The 12,056-nt window shown below is 34.2% G+C and overlaps 1 protein-coding gene across 1 annotated transcript; it reads right to left on the reverse strand.

Annotated features, from left to right (window-relative positions):
- Positions 1 to 4,872: 4,872 nt before the first annotated feature.
- On the reverse strand, positions 4,873 to 11,561 carry LOC129313681 (choline transporter protein 1). The gene is given in 12 exon segments (XM_054956985.1): positions 4,873 to 5,405; positions 5,808 to 6,035; positions 6,739 to 6,999; positions 7,530 to 7,711; positions 7,714 to 7,885; positions 8,509 to 8,622; positions 8,726 to 8,799; positions 9,589 to 9,772; positions 10,174 to 10,319; positions 10,492 to 10,850; positions 11,378 to 11,507; positions 11,510 to 11,561. Coding segments are annotated over 12 exon segments (2,097 nt in total). The 3' UTR covers positions 4,873 to 5,210.
- Positions 11,562 to 12,056: the final 495 nt, after the last annotated feature.

The following is a 12,056-nucleotide window of genomic DNA, read 5'->3' on the forward strand; positions in this document are numbered from 1 at the left end:
CCTTTACTAAAAGGTGCATTTTACACATTTTAATATTCCAAATAGAATCTCTTATATTATAATATTTAATATTCATTTAAATTTATTGACTACTTCTTTGACTTTAGGCTCAAAGTTGTTGGTGTAGAAATTGAGCAAAGGTCAATTCACCTTCCTAATCAACCTACATTAAGTGTTAAGGATGAGACCTTACAGTACCCAAATCGTAGATATATATACCAACTTTGTGGAGGCCACTTGTAATTTATTTCTCTCCTTTATGTTGTATGTGATTTAAGTTTAAAGTCATTAACTAAAAATCTTAATTTATGGTCAATGATAGGATACTAATTGCATTATCTATGCTAAGGTTGTTAGTGTTGACATTGAGCTTGGATGGTACTATATCGACTATCAAAAGTGTGCAAAAAGGTTCTTCCTAATGGTGATGGTTTTTCTATAACAAGTGCAATGAGTTTGTCAAGTATATGTCTCCAAGGTATGAAACTTATACTACTCTCTATTAGTTTTAGTGTGGAAAGTGTTTTTTGTGGATGGTGTGTTCATTGGTTTTTTCTATGTTATATTCAGGTTTCGTGTGTGGTGTCATGTTTATGATACATCTAGTTTAATTGATGACCTTATCTTCGACAAGGAATTTGCTACCTTCATAAAATGCTTTGCTGCTGAACTGAAAGAAAGCATAGGAAGGGTGAGTCATTAAACTACAATGGTCATGTTTTTTTAGTTTATGATGCTTTTATATATATATATATATATATAGAGAGAGAGAGAGAGAGAGAGTTACATTACACATCATGTTTTACATGGTTGTGCATTATAGATGGATGCCACGGATGTATTTGAAGGTGAGATTCTTTTTCCATGTTCGAATTCCAAAGGTTATGCGAAGGGCCTCCCTTATGGTATTATAGTGAATTGAATGACTGACAATGAAGACACTATGAAGAGCTTTTTAGATAAATGGGTTCTGCAAGCACTGTCACCTAAATGTGTATTACAAACACCCTCAGTTGAGAAAATTATATGTTCTCTTTTTACCCTATATAGATATTATGGTTTTTTTTTTGGTTTCTGATCTATCACATCCATGCTGTTTTCATTGAAGGAATTTGCCAAAGATAGTTGCTCAACCCTTACTCCATTAGCTGGTGGTTAGCATGTTGAAGAGTCTCATATTGTGTACTACTTGCACAAAGGGAAGAAGATTAAGGTGGAGCCAGATGAGGAGCAATAGCAAATTGTTAATTTTGCTAGACTTTACTTGAATTTTCCATTGTCAAGCTTTCTTTTGTACAGGCTTATTATTGTTTTATTTTATGCCGTCGAACTTAATTTATTTATGCATCCATTTTATCTTTGCGATTTGTACTTTATTTTATTTTATATAACATAGATTGTAGAGTTGGCATTGATCTAATTCATTTATTTTTCTCAAAATCAATTTATTATTAATTAAATAAAAAATGCTGATCTAAACAAGTTTTTAAATTTTTCTGTTTAAAAAAAAAACAATTTTTGAAAACCAAAAACAAGTATCGTACGCTGGTTGCTGCCAAAGTATGGGGGAAGTCCAAACGCTCATTATTTTTTCACTCTTGCCTTATGATGAACTAAATGTAGCCTTAGTTTTTTACAGGACACAGTTTAAACTAAATTATCAGTTGTTGAAATATGATTCTGAATTCTCGTCAAATATGATTCTGAATTCTCGTCATGAGAGGATTTAGGCGAATTACACAACTATTTCTCACTAGTTAAATGGTGGGTCTGAGGTGAAACACATAGTTTATGATTTGTAAATAATGCAACTTCCAATAAACTTTATATTGATATGTTGACTTCTTTGTTTAGAAACAAATGTACTATTTGTTTTTTTTATAATTGTGCAATTATCAGTTGTTAATGAAACTAACAGCACCTAATGTTACTCAATGCAGCCTGAAATTCCCTTCCTTTCAGTCTTTTCCTCCACAAAGAGGCTTATGAGTTACAGCCTGGGGTCTGTGGCTCTTGGCTCTCTAATTGTGTCATTTGTTGAATCAATCCGCTTTCTGCTTGAATCTATTCACTGAAAGCTAAAAAATCTCTACTCACACACCTGACAGCTGCGTAGGCAAGGCTGCATCCCGAACTTCTCAATTTTTTCTCAGATGTATTGAGTGGATCATAAAATCAGTGAACCGGAATGCTTATGTCATGGTAAGGTTTTTAATAGACAATAAATTGGAATTAGATTTGCATGCATGCAGCTTTTGATAGACATGTTGATCATCATGATGCAGTAAATATGTAACAGATATTAACATATTAATGGCAAAATTGAATAAAATTTCATCCTCCTGTAGTTTTTGCTTGTAATCAGCTTGCTTTGAGAGAGACTGGGAAAACATTGAGACTTTATTTTTTTTTGGGTAAAGAGAAAGGGCAAAAGCCCAGGAAAAAAAAAAAGAAAAGAAAAGAAAAACTCTGATGCCATACTGGGAAAGAAGGGAATAATGCTATGTGGGTTTTGCCCCAAGCCCACTAATCCTAGGCACTTGCTTAATCCCTATTGTCATATTCACTATCTGAGATTCTGAATAGATGAATTTCTGCAGATAATAGAGGGTATAACATTTGCGTTGAAGATGACATGTTTATGACAAAATAGAGCTTCATGTCTATAAATTCAATTCATTTGATTTTAAGAGAAATCCAGTTATGTCCTTTTGGGCACTTGAACATGAGAGAAGGTCCTAGCCAGTTGATGTCCAGTTCCCAGACATGTATTAGTTGCACGAAGCAAATGTTGGTACCTTCTGAGCCAAGAATAACAGAGTGATGATCAAGTCCGGAAATTTTTTTGCTAATATTCGATTGGGTTTCTCATTTCTCTTCTTCCTTTGTTAATGAGCTGCTTCTGATTAATCCTTCGTTACCAGTTGAAGCTAACACACTTGATCTTCACCTATTTCTGCGTTTAACTTTTCTTGTATCTGCTTGCAACTGCAGATTGCTTTAACTTTTATAAGCTAGAGGGATTGACTTACAGATTGTAAGGATGAAATAATTAATTTTATTTTTTAAAAAATAAACAATGAATGTGGACCTAATTCTCGATATCCTGAAATAGGCAAGGAATAGAATACTCTTTGTGGATACCAAAACAAAATAATAATAATAATAATAATAGTAGTAGCAGCAGCAGAAGAAAATAAAAGAACATTTTGCCTTTTTTTTTTTGTGCAAACATGGCCCAAATATAAAATTGAATAATTCACATCATAACACATGGGAAAGAATTTAAGATCATAAAACAGGGCCCAAATTCATTTCAGACAAAAAGGCCCTTTATTTTTCTGTGAGCAAAAAGCCTTTTAATTTTAAAATACCTAAAATAACATCACCATCGCTTTTTTGATGTGAATTAATTTTGTTTTTTTTTTTAGTTGCATGGATGTGTCCATGGCTTTTTTATTAAGGAAAAAAAAAAGAATATCACGAAGTAGAATCCACAACTAAAACTTGAGCGCTCTGTTCAATTAGTTGAAGAGTTGAATCAATTTATTTTAAAATTTTAAATATATATCTTTAAATATACAGTCATGTGAAATAAAAATGTCAAAAACATCCTTAAAATATATGTAAAGTTGCCATTAATAATAACAGTATCACGCTGATTAATTTGGGACTTCAAGCTGATGGTGGTAATACCCCTAGATTTTTTCAAGATACCAAGATGGAATAAAAATAAATAATTAAAGGTCCAGAAATATAAATTTATAATATCAATCTATCATAAAACAACTGGAAAGTATCATACAAAATGAAGCACCAGAAAAGAAACATGCTCACACTTAGAAGCACAATTAACCATAAATAACCCCAGATCTTGTAATTTGAAGTGACATGCCTGCCATTTATAGCACAAATAACCGCATTCGACGAGCAGGGAATGCTTGTTTGTTGAAGAAAATAGTACCTGTGAAAATCAACCATTATAAAATTAAAATTATTTTTTTAAAAAAAATCCAAACATTCATATATATATATATATATATGTAGGTATGTATGTATGTATATAATATGTATGTGTCAAAACAATTATTACTTACTTATTTACCAAAATTAATTTTAAAAATCAGTTATATCTAAACTCAATTTTTTCAACGCAAGTTCAAAAGTAATAATAAGAATTGGTGGAAAATTAGTTACTCAAATAATAAAATGAATTACCCTAATAGTAAAATTCATAATTTTTTTGTAAGAAACGGAATAAAATTTGTATTATTATTTATACTATCATGGTCTTTTTACTTCAGTATTATTATATCAAATTTAAAATCGGGCTACTCTCAAACCCTTTTCTTTTTTATGCCCGAACGTTCCCTACTAAATAGTGCACAAAAAATCTTCCAGGGTAAATAAATTTTTTACAAGAGTTTTATTTGAACATTTTTATTATATCAAATGCACTTTAAAATTAATTTTTTTTATTCCAATTCCTTTTCGGATTCCCATTCCTTCAAATAATAATAATATTAATAATAATAATAAATTAGACGAGACCGACTTTTACAATGTTTAATTGGACAATACATGTAGCCATGCACCATAGCTTTATATTGTAACAAGATGTATATACACAATTGGCTCTTTCAGAATCCATAGCTCAATAGCAACTACAGTAATAATGGTCCATCGTCGGTATGCACAATCCAAAACATGAATATAACTATTGCACCCAACAATGTCACCCAGGAATCTCCAAATGATTGTGTTAAAGCCACACTTACTAAGCTGACTATTCAAGCAACTCTACAACCAAACCCATATGCCAGTTTGCCAGTTCTTTATCCCAATAAAAGAAACCATATGCCAGTATGCCAGTGCAGGAAGGACAAGATACATTCTCTTCAACCAAAAAATTCCAAGTTACATTCTCCAGATAAGGATAATGACTATTGAGTAATCCCTAATGAATGGGTTTTACTGTGCTCCAAGTAAAATAAACATGATACATCCTACATAAACCATCCGTTTAATAAGATAAAAAAGACTAGTTAAAAAGGCATTCCCATTCCCCAACACAGGAAGCCTTGGTCCAGCATTGTAAACATTAAACATATATATACAAGGGAAGAACATGAACAGCTCAGGTGGCAAAAGTAGGCCATTTATGAACATCCAAATATTGAAACTGTTGAAAGTTACACAAGGATCTATCTTTATTGAGGTCCTTGTGTAAGCCTCTGCATCTCATTTTGGTCATTGAGAGTTTCAATGAGAAGAGGAGGAGCATACTGGGCTGTCCCTTCATGTTCTTCAGCATCTTGGCAGAATGACAGAATGATGGTATCGATTGACATCTCTACGACAGCAAAGAAAAGAGTCGCAACGATATACCCCAGAGCCCAGCAGACCTGCATCACATAATATTGAAAAAAAGGTAGTGATTATCATTCACACTTTGTTGGACTGTTTTTCCAATAATTTGCAGTATCTTTCCACTCTTATAGCCTGTTTGGCCATGCTTTTGAGCAAGTGATAGTTAAAATTTTTTCTTCTAAAAAGGTTTGAGATCAATGCAAGAAGTTCTGGAACACTAATGAACCATTTTTTGGAACTGCAAGCTATAAAGTTAACATAACAAATAGCAATCCAAACCAACTCTTCATCACCCTAGAGTCAATCTGTTTAGAAAGGTTTCATCAATTCAAAGATGAATCACCATCATTGATGCATTTCCCCCTTTTTGGGCCAGATTCATCGTTAATGCTTTTGATAAATGGTAATTGATCTTCATTGCCCGCTAGAAAACATACCATGACAGGCAAAAGGGGAGATGATATCTTGTTATGAGAAGATCTGTATTTGTGTGCGTCCAGCATGAGGAAAGCAAACACAGCACTTGCAAGGCTGACACATAGCTTTCCAAGGAACAAAATGACATCTCCAATCACATTCACACGCCCAATTCGAAGGATGTTATTCATGATCAATTCTGTGGCAATCGCTGAAGCGTGAAAGAAACTTTTACCAGTTATAGCAATCTGCAGTTGCAAGCAGATATTCAAGAAAAGTTAAATGCAGAAATAGGTGAAGATCAAGTATGTAAGCTTCAACTAGTATATAACGGGGAACTGGACTTCTGAATGATACCAATATTTGCTATGTGCAACTAATACATGTCTGGGAACTGGATATCAATTGGTTAGGACCTTCTCTCGTGTTCAAGTGCCCAAAAGGACATAACTGGATTTTTATTTTAAAAAAATCAAATGAAGACAGAATGAATTGAATTTAAACATGAAACTCTATATTATCAGAAACAAGTCACCAGCAGCATAAATGTTTCACCCTCTATTATCTGCAGAAATTCATTGATTCAGATAGTATGACAACAGGGTTTACACAAGTGCTTGGGCTTCCAATGGAAATACTAACCCTCATAGGACCCAATTTACATTTACAAAAAGACATACAGGGTGCCAGGCTAACAAATCAGCAAAACCCACTTAGCATTACTCCTCTTTTTTTTTTTTTCTAAATATGGCATCAAAGTCTCAAGCTCTCTCAGTCTCTCGAAGCATGCTGATTGAAAGCAAAAGGTACAGGAGGATGAAATTTTATTCCATATTTGCCATTAATATGTTGCTATCTTTTGCATATTTACTGCATCAAAATGATCAACATGACTATCAAATGCTGCATGCATACAAATCTAATTCTAATTTCTCGTATATTAAACTTTACCATGATATAAGCATTCCGGTTCACTGATTTTATGATCCACTCAATACAGCTGAGAAAAAATTGAGAAGTTCGGGATGCAGCCTTGCCTATGCAGCTATCAGGTGTGTGACTAGAGATTTTTAGCTTCCGGCGAATAGATTCAAGCAGAAAGCGGATTGATTCAACAAATGATACAATTAGAGAGCCAAGAGCCACAGAACCCAGGCTGTAACGCATAAGCCTCTTTGTGGAGGAAAAGACTGAAAGGAAAGGAATTTCAGGCTGCATTGAGTAAACATTAGGTTGTTAGTTTTATTAACAACTGATAATTGTGCAATTATCAAAAACAAATAGTACATTTACTTCTAAACAAAAATAGCAAAACCAAAGAAACCATTACATCAATATAAAATTAATAGGAAGTTGCAATATTTTTGCAAATCATAAACAGTGTGGTTCACCTCAAACTTTGTGAAGCACAAGATCCACAATTTAACTTATGAAAAATAGCTGTAAAATTGCCTCGACACTTTGGGGTAAACAATTCATTTCGCCCAAATCCCTCATCATATTATACTGACATGATATTTAATTGAATAAGAGTTCAGACTCATTTCAACAACTGATAAAGCTGCATCTTATATTGATCATTTAGTTTAAACACTTATGAGCCAAATAGTAAACTGTGGACCCGTAAAGACCAAGACTACATTTTGCTCATCATCTGGTATTTAAGAAATATTGGCAACAAAAGCAAATTTATCCTCCAAATTGCATTATTCAATTATGCATAAGGAACTGTGCAAACTTACAGATGTTTCCCCACGACCCCAGTAATAGGAAGCAACAGATCCAGCAATCACTGTTGATGAGCATGCTATGAAAAATTGAGTAGCCCAATAACAACCAAATAGGTGAAAAAGGATGGCAACTCCAATATGTGGTGTGTATCGAATGCTATATCCACAACAATTGTCGCAGTTCACTCGTTTGCCAAGAGATCATATGCACAGCAGTTAGAGTCGCATTTATTTTGAACAACCTCACCAGAACTGAACAAATGGAGAGCAGCCGATATCCACAACATGTAGAATACTGCAAGGATACCACATGGCAAGAGTGGAAAAATAATGAGTGCTTGGACTTCCCCTATCACTTTGGCAGCAACCTGCAGACAGATTTAAACCAAATTAGTTAGATTGACTGACTCATCTATTGGATAGAAAGATGGATCATCACTTCACTCTTACTAATGGTCCCACCATTGCAGAAATGTACCGATGAGGGAATGAAATGTTCAGATTCTAAGTTAGATTAAGCTGTGGAATGTGGATACTACACTTGCTAGATGCATAACTAGAAAAATTAGTATGTTTTAAGACATTCTTTTCATAGCACAGATATATACACGTAACATGCCGCAAATGATTTGCATGTAACGCTACTCTCTGTGTGGTACTTGAACTCCACAAATACACTTGCGTTGTGCTTTTCTCATGTGCCATCCAAACAACTAAAATATTTTGACAATGTTAATATTAACAAATACACGTACAGACAATAGGGACATTCTTCAATATCTTTGAAACCAAACCCTAGTCAACAATTTATGTTCTTTCTAATTAAAATTAATTAGCAAAAGTAACAACAACAACAACAACAAGCCTTTATCCCATTAGGTGGGGTCGGCTACATGGATTGCAAGACGCCATTGTGCTCTATCAATTAGCAAAAGTAAGTGAAACTTAATCCTAGTTTCTTAACTACATTTCATATAGTGGATGTGCTTGCCTTAAGGACAGATGTTGCCATAAGGATTCGTCGAACAATAGCAATTGATGTAAGAATGGCAACAGCCATAATAAAGGTCATGAGGACAGCAACACCACGCAGATGATAAAGCTCCTGAAAATGAACACGTGTATGTGAAATATATTATAAAAGCATCAAAATACATAGACACGTACAGGAAGAGCTTCTTAAGGGTTTGCTTATTTATGGTACTTACCCTTCCAAACACATGAATGTACGGGTCATGCTCACCAATGATGGGAGAAATAGCATCATTTCCTATCCATCCAGCTGAAAGTCAATAAAACAAAACAAAATCAGCATCATTGTCAGACTGATCTTCATGCAACATTTAGAAAAAAAGATAGATTCTACAATTTTATGGCAACAAATTATGTAAACAAATATTGTAGGACTGTGAATCACCAAGGAAGCATAATAATAAGTATTTATCCTACAAAATAATACAATTTTTATTAATCGACAACCAGTAACCCCCATATCAGTATACAAGCTCTAAGGCATTGAAAATTAAACTATGTGAACTAGCATCTACTGCGTTCTAAGATTTCATAATACAAATGCATCATAATTGAAATCTCTAAATTTTAATTTGACCACTTTCTTTAGAGGGAAAATAGAGATGAAGGACTGCTAGAAAAAATTTATATCAGTTAAGGACTAGTTGTTATCAAAATTTGAATGGAAAAAAACCCAAATAGATTATTGTTAATTTAAAATAAGTGGTTGTTAAAACCTAAATAGATATTTGTTGATAAAAGACCAAATCCAAATTGACAAATATCTATTTGAGTTTTGACAACATATAATCCTTGACTAATATAAATTTCCTCCAGCGGTCCTTGATTGATATATTCCCTTCTTTATATCGCAAGTAATAATATTTTACCATACTATGGATGAAAGAGTAGAATTTTTATAACAAATGCAAACTGAAAAATGAATTAAACCATGCAGTTGACAAGGAAACAAACACTCAAATCATAATGCAGTTATAAAGTAATATCCCCTTTAAAACACAAATATTTGGTTTATCAAAATCCAGATAGAGATTCCAACCTTTTAGGTAGTAGTACATTGTGACTGATATTATGAGAATATTAAAGAGCATCACTGTTATCCAAGGCATTGCAACAACAAAATGTCGAATCATCAGCAGCCAAATAACTGACAAAAACAGAGGCAAAATCCCTCCACAAACTATCAGCACAGGCCATGACTTTCCTATGTCAGCCATGTATCTCTGCAAATACAGGTAAATGATGAAACTACAAGATTACTCAATTGCAGCACATAAGATGCATAATGCTCAAGGGAAATATATACAAGGCAGCTCTGAAAATTACAACTAGAAGTGGGAGAATGTGAGAATGCTTGACAAAACTACATATCTATAATACTAGCACCATAGCTTTATATCCTTGTCTTAGTCTACCATTCCTTCCATTGTCACTCCTTCTCAGTACATTCTAAGTATTTAAAAGTTTATCATTAACTGTATCAAGTGCAAACAGCTCTGATGGTATCAAGAGAAGAACTAACAAGCCAATAACGAGGTATATAAGGTTAGAGCCAAGTGTAAACACAATTTACAATCATAATATTCATAGAGGCATGTAAAGTTGAAACTTAATAGAATTCAACCTTCAAGACAACTGAATGAGAATTGATTGAGTTGTGAACAGATTTATCTATAACAATGTCCTCATTGATGTTAACTCCACCCATCTGCTGCCAGTGCTTTAAAGACACATTTGATGCTCGAGCAATAAATTGGCAACTCCAGTAAACTAGACAAAAAGAATGACAGGAACTCCCGCATTAAAGAATTAGCAATTAAAAAGACAAACTAACCCCTCACCCCCCACAAACAAAAAATACATATTTCTTACAAGGAGCATACCCTTCAACCAAGGTCCACGAAGAAGAAGTACGAAAATATGGAATCCATAGTTTGCTTACCATTTACACTTGGAAATATGACAGGATAACAGGGACCCTGAAGTTGGAGAGAGCTGTTTCTCATTTGTGGAGTAAGAAATTCAAAATAATCATAGTTCCCATCAATCCAGTCCTGCGTTGAAAGACGGATTTCTCCTTCAGGATAATCACACACCCAGTTAAGTGAGTCTTCAGAAGGCACAGGGCAATCCAACAGGCATATAGTGCGAGCATCAGCCAGTTTGAATTGGCTATCCTTCAATCCGCTCTGATAAACTTGGTTAGGATTTAACCAATATTTGAGCTCCAATTGACGAAGACCAGGGTCCGCATGCTTGTCTCCACATACATTTCCTTTGTAGTCCAGCCCATATGTGAGCCTGGAATGCAGTAATGCCAAATTGCCAATGATTACAAACAACAATAAGAAAAATAGAATCGAATAAAATTATGGGCTTCATAGTACTAAAAAGCAAATGACACTACTTGGGCGAATGCAATTTAAATGCTCGCCATCAAGAAGGTTTGCTAGCAATTCTAAGAAAAATTTGATGGCAAACAACGAAGCGCTCCACCTAATTTTCTTCCTTTCCCCCAAACCAACTCTCATTTCTTACTTCAGTTCTTCATTAGCCTACCAAATAACAAGATTGAACAACAGGTGCAATTTAAAGCAAACGAGGTGACTTAAACTACCATAAAATTCAAAAGAAGTTAAAACCAATAGTAGATAGCTAAGAAAGAAAAGCATGTCACGCCAAAACAGAGATGGTACAGTGAAAGTTAAAACATCATTAAAAAATTGCCACAAGAACGGTCGCTGAAAAGATCTCATGCCCCAGAAACATACTGAAACTCCATCAATGCAATGCAAAATTAGATAAAGTGGCAAGCTTTAAGATTTTACCTTAAGGGGTTCCCTCTATTGAAACCGAAGCTAGAGTTCACAATCATAGCAATCCAGAAAGCAATGAAGATCACGAGAGCGGCGACGTCGCGGCATTTTCTGTTGTGCCTAATGACTCCACCACTTGGGTACTTCCATCACTTGATGGGTATCTTCCAATGACTGCGCCTAAAGGACCCCGCATTTCAAGCTCTTCTGTATCTATGAAGCTTCAATTCAACATTCCAAGGAATGGAGAAGGCGGAGGGAGAAGAAACAACGGGGAGTAGAGGGAAACCAAAGGAGAGTAGAAGCAAGAGAAGTCCAACAGCTCTCAGTGAGAGAAGGGTTCTTAGATTTGAATTACAATGACAAATACAATAAATAAATTTTATTCCTTTTTTGAGACAGAGACATTCTAAGTGGTTTTTTCTAAGGCTCAATGTCTTTCGGCTGGAGAAAGGCACCTTAGCTGGCTCGGCTTGGAATTCGCGTGGAAACTGGAAAGCGTGCTGTCAACCAGGGTCAAAAATTAAGAGGGGCTTTACAGACAATGGGACCAAATCAAAGAAGCGGGCATGTCTCAATATTTATTATATTTTATATTATATTAATTTTATTATATTTATAATTAATATTAACAGGTCACATTTTTAAATTTTAAAAATTTTATGCATGTTAGATTAAAGTAATATTTTTC

Source organism: Prosopis cineraria, unplaced genomic scaffold (genome assembly GCF_029017545.1).
Source record: "Prosopis cineraria cultivar Desert tree isolate PC_DT_omini unplaced genomic scaffold, ASM2901754v1 PC6, whole genome shotgun sequence".
In the NCBI taxonomy this organism is placed as follows: Eukaryota; Viridiplantae; Streptophyta; class Magnoliopsida; order Fabales; family Fabaceae; genus Prosopis; species Prosopis cineraria.